This window comes from Scomber japonicus, chromosome 1 (genome assembly GCF_027409825.1).
Source record: "Scomber japonicus isolate fScoJap1 chromosome 1, fScoJap1.pri, whole genome shotgun sequence".
Classification (NCBI taxonomy): Eukaryota; Metazoa; Chordata; class Actinopteri; order Scombriformes; family Scombridae; genus Scomber; species Scomber japonicus.
The window spans coordinates 15,012,296-15,033,151 of NC_070578.1; the positions used below are offsets into that span (position 1 = coordinate 15,012,296).

At 38.8% G+C, this 20,856-nt stretch overlaps 2 protein-coding genes across 2 annotated transcripts; one reads left to right on the forward strand and one right to left on the reverse strand.

Annotated features, from left to right (window-relative positions):
• Nucleotides 1-882: 882 nt before the first annotated feature.
• On the reverse strand, nt 883-2,869 carry nudt19 (nudix (nucleoside diphosphate linked moiety X)-type motif 19). Its single transcript, XM_053320635.1, has 3 exons — nt 2,019-2,869; nt 1,354-1,561; nt 883-1,200 (listed from the first exon to the last, which is right to left on the reverse strand). The coding sequence occupies exons 1-3, from the start codon at nt 2,787-2,789 to the stop codon at nt 1,001-1,003; spliced, it is 1,179 nt and encodes a 392-aa protein (XP_053176610.1). The 5' UTR covers nt 2,790-2,869; the 3' UTR covers nt 883-1,000.
• Nucleotides 2,870-10,271: 7,402 nt separating this feature from the next.
• On the forward strand, nt 10,272-18,082 carry slc7a9 (solute carrier family 7 member 9). Its single transcript, XM_053318502.1, has 12 exons — nt 10,272-10,406; nt 10,957-11,104; nt 13,268-13,510; nt 15,088-15,213; nt 15,308-15,407; nt 15,949-15,993; nt 16,264-16,387; nt 16,643-16,746; nt 16,958-17,054; nt 17,344-17,493; nt 17,597-17,771; nt 17,994-18,082. Exons 1-12 carry the CDS (start codon nt 10,272-10,274, stop codon nt 18,053-18,055), a joined length of 1,509 nt encoding a protein of 502 aa, XP_053174477.1. The 3' UTR covers nt 18,056-18,082.
• The last annotated feature ends 2,774 nt before the right edge of the window (nt 18,083-20,856 follow it).

Here is a 20,856-nt window from a genome sequence, read left to right on the forward strand (position 1 = left end):
TCTACTGACCTGCGTCCACTCATGTGTCTGTGAAAAAAGGGCTGTAAATGTATCCTTTACAACTCAACAGTACGATTATCATTAAGGCCATTAGTTTTCATTGATTCTCCTTCAATTCAGAGAAACACAGTTGTATCTGAAATAAATTAAAATCTTTACTTTTTCTTAACATAAATCATCTAAACGCTGTGCAATTACTAGTTTATTCAGTAAATATATCTTTTTCAAACTCTACTTTGCAAACCTGATGAACCACAACTGTGGTGCTGATTTGTATCAAGCTGCATGGTGTGGCTATAGCTAAATGTAATTTTCAAAAAATATATTTTCCCGAGAATTACAAGTTATAAATATTGAGAATTAGAGTGCATGAAAATGAAGTTCATGTACTATAAACCTAAAGTTGATACACACTCTTCCATTGAGTGTCTAGCAGCAATTACAGCACAACTATCGACATTCTTTATACCTGGGGGCAAAATCTTTTTTTTGTACCAAAACGTAGATCATAAACTCTTACATATAAAAAAGACTAACTGAAGTTGAGAAATGCAAATGTTAGTGCTTTTTATCCAGAAAAAAACCCAGCTCACCATTTACTTGTATTTGTTAAGAGGCGGTCTTGCCTGGTCCAAAATGGTGATGACACTGATGTATCACAGCAATGGGTTGAAACAGTCAATGCAGCATCTATGTATATAAGTCTATGACTGAGTGAGCATGCACAGTACCAGAACCTTCAAACTAGCCCACAAATGGAGTGCAGCCTTGTTAGTGTTATCAGTGACATGTGCACTTTCCGTTCTCTACAACATGTCAAAACATCTGCAATGAAAGAAGCATCTCTGATACAATCAAACCACTTTGGACAGTGCTGTAAATATGAATGTTTAATAATAATAATAATGATATTAATAAAATAAACTTGTATTGTTTTAAGAGTGTTTTTCTTCATGTGTGCACAGTGAAGTTGAGGGGCTCGTACAGCACATGGAGCAAATCAGAGCTCACTTTTTAAGTCAGGTGGTGCGGCTGACCCGACAACAGGCAACAGGTGGTTGTACTTGGGTGTGATGTTGACATGTAGCGTCACAGTGTATGGATCTGAGATATGGATGCGGTGCAGTGCAGAATTATCCTGACGATCCTCCACCTGAGGGTTAGCTTCTCCTGAACTGTTCAACGGGTAAAGTTTGTCACCTGCAGAGAGTAGTGAGAGTAGTGAGAGTAGTGTTATTATTCAGAACACCACTTCATATTCATATTATAAAACAGCATCACATATAAACTGACTTAGTAAACATCTGTTTGGCATGTTTCATTGGTGGAATGAATGAGACAGACGATCAGCACCTGGCAGCAGTGATATGTAGTGTTCATCTTTTGGTAAAATAACAGGCAGCCAGTGCTCGCAGCCCTCTGTTGCTCGCTGGCTGGAAAACTTGTGGAGGTCACTCAGCAAAGGGTAGCGGCACATGCGGCTGAGCTCGTAGAACTGCGGAGGGGCGATCCACAACTCTCGTGCCTGGTAGCTTTGCAGGACTTCTGAAGGTGTGGACCACTGAAACACACACACACACACACACACACACACACACACACACACACACACACACACACACACACACACACACACACACAGAGGTAGTGGTTATATAATCATCAACCACCGTTAGTATTTTCAGAGACTGATAGAGCTGCACTGATAGAGCTGAATTGATTGACAGAAATTAATAATTGATCTATGGTTCCGAGTACTCTTTTAAAGAAAAATAATCCAAATTCTGTGAATATTTTCTGGTTTACTGAGTCTTGTAAGATAGTAAAATCAGATGCCACTTCCACATCTGTTTGAAGAACTGCAAATTTACACCTGCTTCTGAGTTCCCTCAGTGATAAAAAAAATAACATGCCTGCATACATGTTATTTATCTTTTTGCTTACCCATCTTAAGATTCTGTAAAGCACTTTCCACAACAAGTTTTAAGTATGCTCTATAAAGTGACTTTATATATCACCTGAAAGCGCACTATTTCCCTCTGGTCCTGCAGTGTGTGGGGGGTCTCCTGCAGGCAGCAGATGAAGAAAGCTGTGTCAAACCTTGACACTCCGTATCGGCCGGCAGGAGTCAGCCAGTTGCCCCACTCATGTAAAGCCCAGATGTTGGGCAACACCTGCAACTCTCTGCACATCCTGATGAAGTTGGAGGGGTTCTGATTCACCAAAGCCCTCCACTTGGTAAGTTCATTACTGCACAGCTCGTTTACCTTGTAGTGGAGGATTTGATCAGTAGCACATCTGTCCTCTGTGCTTTTTAACAAGCTTTCCTCCTCCGTTTGAGGCACAACTAAGAGCACACCGGACTCTTCAAACGTCTCCCTCAGGGCGCAGATCCGGAAGGCGACCTCTCCCGGGATTGGGGAGCCCAGTTTCAGCCGATTGGTGGCGAAGATAGGAGGTCTGGTCTCCGCAGACTGTTTGACGCTCCTCAACCCGAAATTAGGAGAGTTCGTGAAAGATTTGAAAATGTCCAACCATTCACTGGAAAAGTCCGAAGAGTCCACCATACCGCCGGGAAACACATACGCATTGGGCATGAATCCACTTTTACTGCTTCGTTTTAGCAGTAAAACGTCGTAATCATAGCGGGACTTGTGTGGCAGGTGTGACCGTCCGTAGCAGCCGCTGGCCGGTGGTGTCCTCGACGATAAAGCGTCCACGCCGAGTCTGTTACCGGCGGCTAAGATGAGAGTGGCCGCCTCCTTCCAGTGCTTCAGAGCGGTGTTCATCCTGTATCTACGAGCTTGTCTCCTTAACTTTCACTCATTTGATTTTTAAAGAACCTCTGCAAGTTAAGGTCACGCTGGAATGTTGTTTCCCCACATTGTTTTGGTGGAAGTGATCAGAGAGTCTCATCTGAGCCACTGGTGCCACCTACAGGCTGGATGACTCATGAGCTGCACAGAAACAAGATCAGACCGTTTTAAGGTGTCTATCACTGGATTTTATGGAACTGATGCACTTTAATATTTTTGATCAAAATATGTTTTGTATTTTGCACAAACTATTAAATTAATCAGGGAACCCAGAAAAACTTTTTTAATAACAGAAGTGACTGAGCGTGGCCAATATCACCTTTTCTTTCTTTCTTTCGAAAAAATATTTCTTCATTTATATTTTACAAAATCTATTGCAATCAAATACCAAAGCCCATAGAAACCACCAGTTTTTACAACATTGTAACATTGCTCACCTTTAAATGAGGGAGGCTTGTTGGATACACTCCCTTGATAATTTAATTCCCAGTGGGTTGAATAAAGAGATTTCATTTTCTTGTTTATTATAAAGGAAACGCAATCTGTGTTGTTGTTTTTTTCTTTAAAAAAGATCTTTTTTATTACATATTATTTTCTATCATATAATTGTGGCTCCCCCTGCTGGGATAGACCTGTTGTACCAGTTGTGGACATATATAATTAACTTGTGTCTATTGCTTGCCAAATTGTCAATACACAAGCTGAAGGAGGGTGTAAAGCCCGAAACATCTATGTAGCAATAAAAAAAAGTCAATTCGGAGTGCTGTCTAAGTTTTTCTTTTTCACAATTTTTAATGACTCTGAAAACATAAACTGTGCTTCGTTTTTCTATAAATCAAAGAACAGTCTACATTGTAATATCATTGATTTCTTCTTGACACTATTAATGATGTTTACCGGGTCTAGAGGCATTGGTGTGAGTAAATTGGCGTGAGTGTGATATTCCTCCTTTTCATCCCCGGTTGCTTAAAAGAGAAAGGTGTAAAATTCTTTAACTTACAGGCTTACAATAATACAAAAGGTAAATTTAAATAGAACATGAAACATATTGTTTACTATTATTATAGGCAAAATATAATGATTATTATTATTATTATTATAGTATTTGTAATTTCAGGAATAACACAATATGGGATAAAATTTGACAATGTACATGTGGTAAAATGTCCATGCTTATCACCAGATCAGCTGAATGTTTCACCACCTGAATTTGTACAGGTAGCAACAAAAATGCAAGAGTTATACATTTGGAGACATTTTTTCAAGCAAAAATCTAATATGCAGCACTCTAAGTACACAGGCTTAACAAGACTGAGTTTGTTGCTGTGCAGAAATACCCCCAGTCCTCAGATCCTAAGCCCCAGTGACCGTGTCCGAAACATGCAGTCTGTTATTAGTCATAAATTCTTTTTGTCAGGGTTACTGGGTTCATGTGCCAATGTGTTCTTGTGGTAGTAGATTACCATGAGCAGGCAAGGCTGTCTGTCTGCGGCAACTGTGTCTGCGGCAACTGTTCAAGTTCCACAGTATTACAGGCTTTACAAACACATGTTCTGTATGTTGCAGCAAGAGCTGCCATACCTACTGTATATACATATTGTAGTGTCTTTCAGTAGGTATCCATCTATTTTTTTTATCCCAGCAGTCTGTATGAAAGATTCCACCTTGTACCTGAACCAATGAAATTATTCTTAACTTGGTTTGAAATGTAAAGAAATCGAATCTGATGTTGAACATGCCGAGAAGATATGTCACAGGTCATGCTCAAAATCCATGTAGATGCCACAGAAAACAATCTGCTAGTTTTAATTAACATCTATACTTTTCATTGTTTTTGGTCAATCATATAAGCAAATTCTTTTCATATTTAGACCACCCCCCCTATTTCAGAGTCTAGACTAGTCTGCAACTTAAGCTGGAGCTTATATAGATAAAGGGGAGCCTCAGTCAACATCGCAGGGGTCTGACTTTTCAAGACAAAACAGGACTTATGCTGAAGTGGAGATAAGTGTGTAATAAAATCTATGATGCGTATATGATTAAATAGCTTTATTAACTTGGCATCCTCCAAGCAGTAGTTTACAATATCAATGTCATTTGAATTTCTGATATTATTTTAGATTCAGACTCAACCATCAATATTGACTCTCAGCTTATAAATTATAAGTTGAAGTGAAATTAAAGAAGTTGGAAATGCTCAGAAGTTAAATAAGAACTTAAACACACACACAAAAACACAGGGGCATTTTTGAAGAGAAGAAAGGATAATGAGGCACAGATTGGAGAGGGAATGTAAAAAAAAAAACACACACACACACACACACACACACACACACACACACACACACACACACACACACACGCACACAAACACACACACACACATTGGTGTCATATATCCTTATCAAAGAGGCATTGTGAAGGAAGTCAGGCTAAGCAAGCTTACAGCAGAGGGAGTATATCAGAGTTTTTATTGAAAACTGAACTGCCTTGAAAGCATGGACAATATAATAAAAACTAGTAAAAATAACAAAACAACAACTATAAAACATCCCTTCATGGATCAGTGACCCCTTGTAGCATCTCCATGGGATTGATGGCCTATTTATTACCTTAGCAACACATAAACTGATAACACATAACAGATACACTGATCTGTCACAAAACACTGCTGATAATGAGGAATGGCACTATCTGTTTTGCTTACTGAAACTTGGCATTATGCCTGTTATTACACCACAACCATATAATATTATATGAGTGTGGCTCATTTTGATTGTTATATATTGAAAAAAAGAAAGAAAGGAAATAATAGTGATGTAATAATAAAGAAAATATTAGTGCACTGTAATTAAAAAAAGTGATCTGAAAAAACAAAAACAAGAAGCAATCATTTCCCTTTGAGAATGTTTTTGATGACTGGATTTCATTCACTCTGAGTGTCCACCTCCTTTTTCCTCCAGGGCCATCTGGCATGTCCAATCAGGTCTAGGAACCTCCCACAGCAGTAGTGTGCTTGGTTACAGGGAGCCCCAGGTTTTCATCTGCATCAGACATTCCTGCATTCCCTTGCTTAACTGGGCTCAGTATAATTTGTGGGTTCACATCACTGCACCTGGATTTGAAAACAGCTTAACTGAAGGATCATAGAGCATCTCTGAGGCGGTTATAGTGCTGGTCATATGTAAGTAAAACATTTAAAGGAAGAATGTTTTTATGTTTGTTAGACATTAACATAACGTTTGGCAGTTAGACATTATGGTGTGGACTGTGTAGTGTGTTTACAGTTTGTCCAGTATCTCATCTTGCATGTGTTGGAGGTGTAAAAAATTAATTTGACTCGATAAAATGAATGAATGCGAACAAAGTTGCTCTTACAAACCTATTTTCAACCACCTCTGTCCTTAAAATATGCCATTAGTCTATTTCTTAAGATACTGCAGAACACTCACTCATAATTTTAATACTTACAAAAAGTGCATCAAGCTGAATAAACCTTTTCTTATTTTATTTTTTAAATTTACACAGCAAACAGCAACAATGTTTTTTATAAGTTGTGTTACTTCTTGGAATATATTAAATCCTGAACTAGATCAAAACTTAATAATTAAGCCTTGCTTTTAGGGTAGATTAAATTTTTCTAAAACTTGATCAAGTCTCCAAATGCTAATATTTTGCTAACATTTTCTTGAGTGGCCCTGCTGACAGTGCTGTAAGATACCACTTAATGCGTTTTTGGCTCAGACCTACTATCAGTCATCACCTAGGACCTTAAAGAAAAAATAAAAACAAAATCTGTGCAATAGATCAGGGTTAGCACCTTTTAATACGATGAGTAAAATCACAAGATTAACATTGTGAAAAAAATGTTTTGTGTGGACTTTGAAGAAGTAGTTTTTTCTTGTGTGAGCCTCATTGTTTTAACTAGAAGTGAGGAAAGCCTACCGCTGGACTTGGTAACGGACCAGTGTGTTTGTGTAACTGTGCTATCCTGCCTGTAATGATTGAGACAAATAAGTCAACTTTGACTAGTTAGGTGAAAGGTGTAACAGGTGTGAAATCTCTTTCACACCTTGATTTGAAAGAGATTTCAAAGGGATCAACCTAATAACTTTTACAAACCAGAAAGTATAGAAAAATGAAATAAAATGAAATAAAATAAGGAAACATTACTACTGGTTACACCCACCCCTTTTAAATATCATACACACCCTGGGGCATGTTACTATATGTTTGTAGTGGGAATGATGTCACAAAAGCTCTATCATCATTAATTAGAGAATCAATAAAGGCTTAACTTAAGCCCTGGAACAATGACTTCACTACAGTAATTGAGGGATTTCCAAGATCTGAATAGTCAAGTCTTTGTAGTGGTTGTTGGTTTCTCTCTAACCTTCTCGGAGGTTGAGATGTGATGGGATCATCATCTTGTAGAATCTCAGGTTGCTTCATGATCTGGGTTCCCTTTTCCATTCGAGATATGTCAGAGGATTAATCTTGACTCTTAAATAGACTGTTTGAGTTTTCATCATGTTTGCCAGGTGTCCGTGGCGGATTTCTATTCAAAAGCTCTACTGAAATAGCATGTCCATAGGTTGATTGTCTGAAGGAAGGAACAGAATCAGACTGTGGGCCAGTATTCTGGCAGCGTTGTCTTTTACAGGTATAGGATACTCAAAAGACAATCTAGAATTAAAATAAAATTTCCTCGTCAACTGTGTTCTCAGTGGTTGATCCCTGTGGAGATATATAGGTAGGGCCCTCTTTGCCTTCTGGTTTAACGGTGTAAACTGGCAGATCTCTAGCACGTTTGATCACAGCATGGATGACAGTATCTCACTTAAATCAAATTGGGCCTTGTTCTTCTCAGTGACTGTCTGTGCATTTCTGGAAGCAAATTGGTAGCTTTCTTTTTAGCTGGATTTGAGATTCTGTACATATTGCAAATTATATTTTTGCTGGTCTCCTTTCAGGAGAAATCAAAAAGCTAGATCTACAGCCGATCTGGGCTTGAGTCCAAACATCAGCTCATAGGGAGTTGCTCCTTGATCAGCTTAGACTCAAAATCAGAACCTTGGTCACTGTGTGCTTTTTGTAGATTTATTCTTTCTACTCCGGTTCTATGGGAGAATTACCAAAGTTAAAGCTCAACTTGGATATCTGGGGTTTGTTTGAGTCATTTGCACTGATCCTATTGTGTTAAGACAAAATACATTGGAAAGCTCCAAGCTCTCCGATGACACAGGTAGGTAGAATAGTAATGTCCTGCTCTGATTCATTGGGACTTTGTATTGGCGCACAAGTAGGAAGGGGGATCAAGCAATTCTTGATACAGAGGCCACCAGGCAAGGAGGACTGGGTAGGGTGCTCAGTAATAGAGCATTTGTCTGCTGAAGGGTGAAGAGCCTCGGCTGCCCCTTCAAGAACAACAGTCGGATCGGCTAGGATGACAGCTGTAGTCTTGCTCAGCAAAGTGACTAAACCTGACTTGTCGTCTTTGTTTCTTTTTCTGTCTCAGCTCAAGTGTGTACAGTACAGTATGGACCAGCTAGGGAATTTGGGATTTTTAGAACATAGAGCATATCCAGTGTGTTGGTTCCTATCAGCACTGGTGTTTGGCTATCAGGGTGGACATCATGAACAACAAGAGCAAGTGTTGGTATTTAAATGTCAATTTCAAGAAATTTGTGAATGAAACAGACATCTCTACATAACCAAAGTATGGGACAGCTGCACCTTCTTTCTCTAAAAAATCGCGAAGTGGTCTGATGTCTTGATCTGAAAAGTTGTGTTTTTAAAGTAACTCTGAGATTGTAGTTACTTGTGAATAAATATCCAGAGTACAGTTACAATCAAAACCAGTTATTCTTACTGAAGCCGTGCATTTGGATCCTACTAAGCCTTTAGGCAGTTTGTAGGCATGCTGCTCCTGCTTAAGAGGGACATGATTGACTAGCTACAGCTACCCCATAACTGAGACTGTCCCTAGTTTATGTGTTTAGTTGCAGCTGTGGGGTTTTCCAGTTCCCATATCCTTAGCTTTTCTTTAAGCAACTTCCTTTCTCTGAGACCTGAGCTGGGGTTGCATCCTTTTCACAGTCAGGTTTAATGTGACATATTCTCCACAATGAAAAACAGTACGATGGTTTAGGTCTGGAGCTTTGGTTTTTGGTCTGATCAACAGACCCTTTTTCCTGTTTCTCTGGTTTCCATTTTTCTTGGTTTGTTAGCGTAAGCTCCCTTAGCATTGAAGGCTCTCTTGTCTGTTGCTTTGCAGTTACTGTTACTAACTGGCTCTGAATGGCTCATACCTGTTTAGTGAGTTCTAGGGTGACTGTATGTAAGGTAGCATATATTTATTTTCCTTCTTCTCCTGTTGTCTCATGCACATAGCTTTTGCTGCATGTTGATGCCTTGCCTGAGAAACCACTGAGTCTCAGTGAAGACTGTGTCTGCAGTGCACTGTTATCCCTCTATACAATATGCTCCACCACCATATATTGCCCTTCTGGAGAACTTAAAACCTGTGCTGTGAGAACTCACAGCTCCACTACATTGAGGTGGGAGAGGTGGCTTATCAACTTTCAATGGTGTGCCTTAACAGGAGATGCCACAGCTGATGGTGATGTTCAGCTATATGTGAATCAGGTGAGTTATCATTTAACTCTTCTGTGGGACATCATGTTCTTAAGAATGATGTTTAGAATAATATTTAAGCTCAGTATGGTAAGACCCAGTTGTACTATCCCCCACTCTCTGTGTGTAAACACTAGCAAGAGCGTGTATGTGATAGCTAATACCAATATCTTCAACTGTGTGAACACAGGGTAAAAACGGTTATAATTCCTGTATAGGAGCTCCTGAGTTGAACTCTACTGTTAAGCTCTGGAGAAGCTCTAAGGTAAGATCATTTTGCTTGTATGATTATGTTTGTGGACCATATTGTTTCAGGAAATCTGCAATTCCCTCATCTCTCTCATCCCCAGCTTTTTCATCTGCTTCTGAATGATATCCATTTTGGTTTGAGATCAATATTAAATCTGAAATGCAAATTCAGTAATTTACCTCTGGGCTGGCTCACCAGGAATTACTGTAACCCTGTTAACCTTCCTGTAATGATTGAAACCCATAAGTAAGCTTGGACTAGTTACCTGAGTAGTGGACCAGTGTCTGGGTTCATGGAGGTAAATGCTGTGCTGAGTGATAGTAATAAAGGAGACACAGAGACCAAGGGATGAGCTTAAGTTGAACACATTGTATCAGGATGCAGGTAGAAAACTTACAACTTAACAGCCATCATCTCTATAAAAAGTACATACCTTAATAAGTGCACAATTATGAAACCAACAAAATGAGCATAAACTCAATCAATGTATTAACAAAATCTGATCAGAATTTCAACTCAAATGAGATACCAAAATAAACATTTTTACGTGCATGATTTTGTGTTTTCACATGCACTGGCAGACTGAAATGGGTGAAGACAGCATTAGGAAGAGGAAGGAGTCAAAGAATGGCTCCACTGGCCTCAGCGTGGACTCTCAGGCTGAAGACAAGCTGCCTGTGAAAGCCACTGTGCTTCAAAAGGATGTGAGTATGTGTGTGTATCTCTTTTCCTTTTCTTTGTATGTGTGTGGGAAAAAGTCTCATTAGATGTTCAAACTGTAGGATCCCACCATACTTTTTTTTTTAAAGTAATGGTGGTTGAGACTTAGTACCAGGCAGTACCACAACAACTGTCTCTAGACATTAACTCCACAATGATTTCCATGGTGCTGTCTTGGTCCCCTAAGCCTCCTAAGCCCTAACAGGAATTGAGGGGGAATGAAAGTGTTTCACTGGGTAAATTATAACCATGACTAAATTGTGACAGCTTAGAATAAAGAAACAAACCTGAGACATTTATAAGTTATTCATAAGTCAAATATTCAGTTGTCTTTTAGCATTGGTTTGGCTTTCAGCTAGTAAAGTAATTTATATTTCACAACACAATCATATCACAACATAAATCCCAGTGTGTTTTAAACTTTAGTGAAATCTAATTGCCTAAGATAAGTTCCTTTGAAACGGATGCTGGATAACACCCAAGAGATGTGACCTTTGAAGTAACTATTCTTTTTTTCTGTGTATGTGAGCTCAGGTTGGTCTGCTGAGCGGCATCTGTCTGATTGTGGGGACTATGATTGGTTCAGGCATCTTCATTTCTCCCAAGTCTGTTCTGCTGTACTCTGGAGCTGTGGGACCCTGCCTCCTTATCTGGGCTGCCTGTGGTGTGTTAGCCACTCTGGGTAAGAAGGGAAATCAAACTAATGCATCACTTAAATCAGCATCAGAGATATCTGTGTCTCTTTCATTTTGCATAGAGACTGACTCAGAGATTCACAGAGTATTTCAGTTCCTGACACACAGTGAACATGATAGACACAATAATAATGATAATAGCTCTGGTTATATAACACATGCAATTTTGTCATTTTTGAGGTGATGGTTTAATGGTTGGAATTAAATTGAGAGGTGTAAATGATAGTAAATGAAACAAAAGACACGTCTTGTGTTGGATAGGAGGGAGGTTGGCTGCAAGAAAGCTAAGAGATTTGAGATTTACAGCTGCCTTGTCCTTTGTATGCCTGAATAACTATTAGAGACATTCATCATGAACTGTCAATAATGTTAAGCTGGGAGCTCAATTTTCAAATTTGAACTTGAGGTAGAGCCCAAACATGAGTATTTTCACTGGTTGAAGCCAATCCTCACTTTACACATGAATAGGCTGCAGTCGCAAGCAGAACTGCTATCCAAGCTAGTGTCCCTGTCAGCTGTTTGTGTTGGACACAAAACTAAAAGATGGAAAAAAGTTCTTGCCTGAGGGGACCTGTTAAGTGTGATTTGTGCTAAGCTTGTGTGAAAAAGCAACATCCAATTGCGTATATCATTATAACATTATGAATCACGTAAACCTGGTAAGCTGGTCATAAGATGGCACCTGGGTCTTATTAGCTATTGATGGTGTTGTCTGAAAATCAAATAAGTGTGTCATCGAGAGTCTCTAGCTGCATCAGAGGTGGCAGAATTCAATCAGAGGATGTCCTTCAGGGAGTCTGGAGAGGCAAAGTTTATCACAAGCACCTTGTGCTTTCATAAAAAAGCCAAGAGGGCTACATCTTGACCTTTCCATCATGTTTTTCAACAAAGCAAAGCAAAGCAAAGGAAAGAGAAAAGAAAAGAAAAGAAAAGAAAAGAAAAGAAAAGAAAAGAAAAGAAAAGAAAAGAAAAGAAAAGAAAAGAAAAGAAAAGAAAAGAAAACAAAAGACGTTTATCTCTCTGCTGCTGTGTCCTACCTTACCAAGCAGCGTATCTGAGCCCCTTTTTCAAGGGGCTTTCTGATAGATACAAGTGTACTTAAACAAGGGCTGTGGACTGACTGAAACACAAACACACGTATACATAGACCAAAAATTGTACATCCTCTAAGCAAACAGCATACCTATGACATCACTTTATAAGACATTGTTTTTGTTATATTTTTGCCACTTCTTTGTATCTTCTTATGGGATAAATTACTGTATAAAGAAAATATATATAACATACTTTGCTGTGTAACACGTACAACTCAATTCTAATTCCAACCATATCTCACTAAATCCTCATGTATATGTATGGCCCTCTGTTATGCGGGGAGGGAATCATCAGAAACCAATTGAACATGTCTGTCAGATGCAGCAGTTGGTGTTTGCTTAACAGCACATGTTTCAGTTTTCTCTGTTCTGGTAAACATACATCATCTCCATAGTGCTTTAACAAGAGATGCCACACTGGACAAAATGATGTCACTCAAAGGACACAAGGAGAAACTTGTGTTTTTGTGTTTAACAACAGATGTATCAAACATACTGCTGAAAGAGTTCCTTTATTTGATGGAAACTTGCCAAGACTTTCACACAGCCAAGCTGCTCTTTATGAGCTTGGTTAAAGATTCTGGGTTTGTGTTCTAAATCTCTCATTTTATACCTAAGGTTTTGATACTTTGTCCTTTAGTTTAAAGGTGGTAAATGTTAATGTTTATCATTAAGGTTGGTTTGGCAGCAGCAGTGTAATCATTACTAACACCCTGAAATGTTCTTTGTAATAAAATATTATGAGCCAGTTTTGTCCTTGTACCATGTACCTTCTAAGTGTTAACACACCGTGCCAAGTTCAGTCCTGGGTAATAAAATACCAGAGAAAACAGTGGTTCATAGAAATAAAAAAAGTATCTCCCACAATACCCAATCTAAATATACACAGTATGTTGTTTCTCCAATCTACTGAAGAAACATATTTCTTTTTCATAAAGAAATAATAAGGACATTAACTGAGAAACGTCTTGTAGATTGTATTTCATTGTAAATTCTAGTAGTCAGTTTGCTTTACATCTTTCCTCCTTTCTCTGTCTCTGTGTGTTTTGTGCACAGGGGCCCTGTGCTATGCTGAGCTCGGCACCATGATCACCAAATCTGGGGGGGAGTATTCGTATTTAATGGAGGCTTTTGGCTCCCTCTTAGCCTACCTTTACTCTTGGACCACTGTTATGGTGCTGAAGCCCTCTGCCTTTGCCATCATCACACTGAGCTTTGCAGAATATGCCTCCACACCTTTCTACCCTGGCTGCACTCCTCCTCTCATTGTTACCAAGTGTCTGTCGGCAGCAGCTATATGTGAGTTCCACTGTAATGATTTTCAGTTAATGGTTAAAAGCAGTCAATTTCACACAGATTGTAGATGTTACAGATTGATGGACATATTATAATTGTACTGACCACTGAAGTCTTCCCTTTGTGTGTGTATAGAGGAAAATCAATAACCTGTTAATTATCAATGTGCTTAGCAGTTTGTTGTTGTATTGTTGAGAGTAAATACAAGTGGTATTTAATAATAATAATGCATATAATTTGTACTGCACATTTCATTTGCAGTGAATGTCACATCAAATGAAACATACAACAAAGAACATTTTTAAACAATCCAATATTATAAAAAAGTTCACTTAAAGTAGCTGTATGTAACAAATACATTCCAAGTAACCATAAAATGGCCCTAAAATGTCACCAGACATTAAGGAATCATGTTAATTTCAAACACTGACATCACTGACAGCAATATTCACATTTGAAAAGCTCAGTTGCAGCCCACAAGTAATGTTTATGTTGTCATTCTGTGTTTTGGCCTGATGCGCCACCCACCACCTATCTAACAATCACCAAGTCAGTAGCGTTTCAGCATCCAGGAGAGTGTCCCTATACCGCTGTCTCTGTGGAGAGTTGTCTCTACACCACTGTCTCTGTCACACAGCATTCAGCTGCACCCGCTGATACGGAGGAGAGGAGCAGCTAACTCACTGTGTGTGTGTGTGTGTGTGTGTGTGTGTGTGTGTGTGTGTGTGTGTGTGTGTGTGTGTGTGTGTGACGGTGACACTCTCCTTTGCTCTCAGACAGTCTGTTCAATGCAGGGATAATACTACTTTATTCCGCCTCCCTGTTATTTATAAAAGTTCAAAACACTGAATGGAGGACAGAGTTGCTCCGTCAGAGAGCGGCTACAAGACGATGTTGTGTTAACTGTGGTGGGGTGAGGTAGAGTGGATGAAGAGGGAGGGAGCGGTGACAGTAAGAAGCTGGTGAATCTGTTTCACAGCGGTTACGTTCAACAATGAGTAATAATAACATACACATTAGCCGGTCAACTTACACTGTGCAGACATCCCAAAAGTCTCCCGCATATTGATAGCGTCTCCATGACGCCCACAAATGAGAGGTAAAGTCCCGGAATCTGGAGTGAATGAGCACCCCCTCCTGCCCCCGTCCCTGGACAGACACCTAGTGTAACCCCGCGTCCTCACTCCACATTGTGTATGTTGCGCTTGTCTCGTGCACGTGCAGGATCACGTCCAACAACTGGCAACCCGCGTGAATGTCAACTCTGGGAGGAGGGGGCGGGGAGTGACAGCTCTCTCCAGTGTTTTGAATGTGAGCTGCAGTACCATTTGTAAACGCTTGGTGTCAGAGTTACATACTTCAACTTTAAACCTTGGGCTGGTTATGCTAGATGAACTAATTTTGCACAATATTACAAGAGAAAAATAAAAAACTGTGATGCATTGTAAGTAAATTATTCATGTCTAAGTCAAAGGAAAAATCAATTAAGGTTTAAGTATTATACTATAACATGTTCTTTGAGAGATGTTTTTAATCTCAAACGTTCAAGTTGTCAATTCTGACATACTGCTTTTTTTCAGTTCTGATTGTCACTGTCAACTGTTTGAGTGTCAAACTGGCGAGCTACATGCAGAACCTCTTCACAGCAGCCAAACTTTTCATCATTCTTGTCATAGTAGTAGCCGGGATTCTTATGTTGGCACAAGGTGAGCTTTCATGTTTTATCATTGGCTTTGAAGCACAACTCTGCCTTTTCAATTATTGTACTTAATAATATTAATAACTGTTATTTGTGTCCAGGAAAATCGAAAAGTTTTTCAAATGCCTTTGAGGGCAGCTCATCGTCTATTGGAACAATTGGACTTGCGTTTTACAACGGGCTTTGGGCTTATGATGGATGGTAACATCTGTACTTCTCTTCACTTTGCTCTGTCTAAAGCAATTCATTGAATTGTTCTTTCTCAACTGAATGAATACTGTGCTTACTTCATGTGAGGAGCACTGTGACCCTCTTAAAAACCAAGGTGTTTTCATGTGGTGGTGGTGGCATCCTTTTTGTTCTCCAGAAAGGTCTTAACAATTCAACAGCAGCACACCGCCTTTCAGCTACTCTGTAACCCCATGCCCCTTCTCAAATGTGTGGATTCAACCCCAAGACATGCACCTTTTTATCAACTCCAAGTCCAAATGTCCCACACAGTGCGGTTAAATCAACAGTTAACCAGGTTTTCCATGGACTGAAAAAGTCTCTTTTTAACTCCCTGTGAAGAGCTAAGTTCTCTCAGCCCATGCAAATTTCAGTAAGCTGCTCTGCAGAGGACAGTGATTTTAGAGAACAATCACCTTTGATTGTATTAGAGTTGTTGGTATTGCTTTAAGGCAGACTATTTGTAGCAGACACATAAAATATGTTTTTTGTTTTCTCATGTTGTTTTTTTCAGGAATCAGCTGAATTTCATCACAGAGGAGCTGAAAGACCCATACAGGTAAGAGATTCCCATACACATAAATCTGAACTCAGCCCAGTCAAAAATTACAATTACTCTGAAAAACTCTGTAATAGTATAAAAAGTCAGATCAGTGTGTCTAATTCTATAGGCTTGTATAGATACACTGAACAAACAAGAAGGCTTGCTTTTAAGTGTTCATACAGTATTTGTTTCAGATACATGAAGCACATATTCTTGTTTACATGTGTACAGTCCACAATGTCTTTCTTACTTATATAATAGACTCTTTCTGTCAATTTGCCACAGGAACCTGCCACTGTCCATCCTCATTGGGATTCCTTTGGTGTCTGTGTGCTACGTGTTGGTCAATGTTGCTTACTTCACTGTTATGAGCACCACTGAATTGCTGTTGTCTCCAGCTGTTGCCGTGGTAAGAAGATTTCCATGGTTACCAGAGGGCTAATAGTCATTAAGGTTTATAGTTAGTTTCATAATGACTCCCTCGGTGTGGTAAAAAAATGAGCATAATATAGTAAGAACTGCCTTACAGAAGACATTCATTATTTCACATGTGTATAAAGTATGTGTAAATGTATTGTATTTTTCCAAAGATTGAACATGAAATGGCTCAGTATTCATTTACTCTGCCTTGTCTTTTCTAAAGGATTTGTTTGTGTCCCTTTAGACTTTTGGAGACAGAGTCCTTTACCCTCTGTCTTGGATTGTTCCACTTTTTGTTGTCTTGTCTACATTTGGCTCTGCCAATGGAAGCTGCTTCACTGCTGGCAGGTAGAGAAAGACAACTGTCACTTTATACAAATACAATGCTAATGTGGTGTGCATATTTGTGTGCATGTGCAAAGTTTGAAATGATCTTGGAGAGATTTTGAGAAAAAAGAGGAAAGAGATACACATAGAAAAAATCACTATAAGAAATGTGCAGTTCAACAATTATACTAACCAAGATAAAACCTATTTTGTTATCTTTCTATTCTTACAGGCTGGCCTATGTATCTGGTAGAGAGGGTCACATGGTGAAAATCTTATCCTATATTAGTCTGAGGCGGTACACGCCGTCCCCTGCTCTCATATTCAATGTGAGTTCTGTATATTTAATGAGTCAACTTATGTACTTTTTAATTTGATCTGGTTATTCATCATGACTGTCTTACTTATTTAATGTTAAAATACCTCTGCATGGGCATTCACTGTGCAATCTTAATTCTCACAATGCATGAACATAATATGAAAAAAAAGAAAATTTTGTCATTTGATTTTTTTTAATATGATAAGCAAATTACTGTGTTGTGGCCAAGTGACCAAGATACAGAATTTTGTCCTGGTAACCAGTCACTTTTTGGTTTCTCTTACTGTTTTATGTTTTAGGGTATTTTGGCTATTTTCTATATCATCCCAGCGGACATCAACACCCTCATTAACTACTTCAGCTTTGCTCAGTGGGCATTCTATGGTCTGACAGCCTTGGCTCTCATAGTCATGCGTTTCACCAGGAAAGAATTCCACAGACCAGTGAAGGTAAGGCTTGGCGGTGGCTTTGCACAGTTTTCAAAGGACATGTAACTGCACAAAAACAGCACAACTAAAAAGTAAACAGTGAATTCTGTGTGATTACCCAAAGGTGCCGATTGTCATACCATGCCTAATGGTCCTGGTGTCCTGCTACTTGGTGCTGGCCCCTATCATTGATAAGCCAGACCTGGAGTACCTTTACTGTACTATCTTTATCTTTAGTGGACTCCTCCTTTACTACCCTTTCATCCACCTGAAGGTCAACTGGGCACGCAAACTCATGAGTAAGTTAACTCAATATTAATTAATATTTCATGCTCTCTAGGAACATACCTGTGCAAATAATAATGGAGGTAATCTCAAAAAATACTGAAATGGTTCATATAATCATCACTGGATTCATAATAAATGTGGTCGAAAAGATGAAAACAAATAGTCATGTTGTGCTCATTGTGAACTAACTCCCACAAAATACTGATACTGCTGTGACCTTTGACCTTCATCAGGGCCCATCACTATGCATCTCCAGCTACTGATGGAAGTAGTTCCTCCTGAGAAATCTGAATGAGAAGAGACAGAAATGACACCCAGGTCAACTTCAACTGGTTTCCTATACTAGGAAATATGTCAAGCTCCCTTTGGCTTGATATGTAGAAATGTGGCACCCAGAGTGGGTCAGAGCCAAAAACAGAGCTCACTTCTGTCTGAATAGCTTCACGATTAAACTAAAAGTGGATGTGTATGTTCACAAACCTGTGTACCAGGGTAGGATATGACATTTGGGTCCAGCACTTAAACAAATGAGGATCCCTGTTTGTAAAGTATGTTCCACATGAAGACTGCTGCTTCAGTTAGAATCTACTTATGTATGTACATATGTGTAGTAGAGGCCAATAGTCAAAATACTTCTTTTTAATTGTAATATATTTTTTTTCATTACAAATGATAATGTAACAATTTGAGTTAAAAGTTGAATATTTGAAAATTGTCCATGAATTTCAGAAGTTGTATTTGGGGTGTCCTCCTTTTGCTTTAATGACAGCATGCACTTGAGCTGGTATGGACTCCACAAGTTTGTGCAAAACCTGATGACCCATGTTATCCCTACACGATGTGTCAAGGGTCCAAAGAGCTTCTTAAAATGTCACAGCATGCTGGCCTTTCTCAGTCTTCAAGTGCCCCATAAATACTCAGTGGGATTTAGGTCAGGTGACTGTGGTAGAAAGTTCATGACAGTCAGGACTCCTTGGTCTCTAAAGCTTTTCTTTCACTGTGGGTTTGATACACTGCAGTATTATTCTCTCTATTGTTCGTCTCCTTACATCCACCCTTCTGTTACTGCCATAAATCTCAAACTTGGATTCATCAGTAAAAAAAAAATTCCAGTCATCCACTGTGAGATGCTGATATTTCTTAGACTAACCCAAGCATTTGAGAAATGGTTTAGAAACTTCTACTCATCCTCTGAGACCACTATGTAACAGCCTTCTTTTGACAGTGCTTTTGCTGATTGGGGTTTGGACACAACTAATTCATTATCTGCAAAGTGTTTTAGTGTGTCTCCATGCACTGCCATCTCAGAGACCTTGAGTCTAGGCATGATATGGTGCTGAGAAAGCCCCTCTTTGCTGAGAGAAACAATTCTAATACTTTCACTTAGTTCAGTGTTCATCAATTTGCATTGTCCCTATCCAAAAATAAACATTATTATTATTATTATTGTTATAGTTCTGATGCCATGTTTCCAGCTGCAACAGTGCAATGATTAGTAAGGAATGATCTGCTGGAAACTTGAGGTGCAGCCACATTTACAACAGGTGAACGCGAAAACTCTGATGTGTAGATAAAATCGACATGAGTGTCATCTGAAAGCATGCTTCAATGGATGGGATCTGACCTTTTGTACAATAAGTTGATGACTGCCATACATTTGCTTAACTTTGATTGCTGACCTAGAAATAGCACAGAATCAAAATGATCAGAATCAGTATCTTCTTAATTTTACATGTCATAACTTCTTCTGTTTTTGAATATTTCTGAATCCTAAAACCTTCTGATCATTTCCAGGTTTATGTGAGATTTTCAATATGGTCTCAGACCTTTGGACCCCACTGGTGTACTGTGTATATTTAAAATAAAGGCATAGCCTCTGATATTTCCAAGATAAACAACTTGTTATTGCAATTATAATCAGCACTTATAGGAAGCATTAAGCAACCAGCAAAACATTTCTTCATGTAGTTGATGTGCAATACAGTATTTTACAGTATCACTCGTAGAGCTGCTAGATGATTTAGATATGCATGAATCTACACTTGAGCAAAGGGAAATAGTAAACATTTTAAATGCAAGATGCAACACGAAGGCCTCGCAGATCATGCAAGGAAGTGATCTGGAAACATGTTTATTTTTGTTTCTCCAGAGTGTGTGAGGTAAAAGATCAGCATTTCCTTAATGATGTCTGTGCATTATTTAATAATGCTCTCCCTCCTCTCTTTCACACTGGATTATACTTAAACAGTGCTGCATTTTGTTACCTAAATGTATCAGTCTTGAGTAATGTACATGAGAAATAAACAATATGTAATTCCAGCAAAAATCCCTGCTGTGTCTTCATTATCTGGCAGCTGCTTTAGCTAAATGTGTTTTGAGAAACATGTTTGCATACTATCTCTCAAGGGGGATAAAATCGCAAAGAATAATCTGAATAGTAATGTGTGATTATGAAATATATGTTTGCTTTTAGTGTAACGTAGGTAGGTACATGTGTAGTGTGTTAAGTTTCACAGTATTGTTTTTATTATGTTTTATTGTTTTTATTACTAATATTATATGTAAACTTTGAGTGCCACTGGACTGCTGCCTGGATGAGTACATGATTTATTTCCAATGTTCAAAAGTCACCATGATCATATTCTGGTTTTGATAATTGCACTAACACTAACTAAATAACTTTTACTTTTGCAGTATTAAGTGCACCTTACTAGTCAGTATCAAGTGCGACAGGAGATGTAAGCAGACAGACACACACAGAGCACAAGGCCGTACAACATGCACTACACTACAGCCCTTTACACACACACACACACACACACACACACACCTCTGCCTGCATTTGAGCAGTATAGTAAGAGTGCCAATATATTGAAGTTGTTATATTATTTTCATGTAGCCTTGAATTGTTGCATTGTTTAATCTGCTGAGTGTACGGGAAATTACTGTGATGATTAAAGGGAACTATGTTGCATTAATTAATAAGGGTTTTTATAAGTGATAAGAAGTGAATGCTTGCATTGTCTTAGTCATAGTCACACCACTGTACCAAAAAAACACAAGGTAACTTGAAGTGGAAAAGTACAGAGAGTGAAA

Excerpts from the sequence above, each read along its gene's own strand:
- nudt19 (XM_053320635.1), bottom strand. The coding sequence starts at position 2,789 with ATGAACACCGCTCTGAAGCACTGGAAGGAGGCGGCCACTCTCATCTTA. Across the intron at positions 1,562-2,018 it reads GGGAAATAGTGCGCTTTCAG|TGGTCCACACCTTCAGAAGT; the intron begins GTGATATATAAA and ends TGTGTGTTTCAG. Across the intron at positions 1,201-1,353 it reads CTACATATCACTGCTGCCAG|GTGACAAACTTTACCCGTTG; the intron begins GTGCTGATCGTC and ends TACTCTCTGCAG.
- slc7a9 (XM_053318502.1), top strand. The coding sequence starts at position 10,272 with ATGCACTGGCAGACTGAAATGGGTGAAGACAGCATTAGGAAGAGGAAG. Across the intron at positions 15,408-15,948 it reads CTTTGGGCTTATGATGGATG|GAATCAGCTGAATTTCATCA; the intron begins GTAACATCTGTA and ends TGTTTTTTTCAG. Across the intron at positions 17,494-17,596 it reads AATTCCACAGACCAGTGAAG|GTGCCGATTGTCATACCATG; the intron begins GTAAGGCTTGGC and ends GATTACCCAAAG.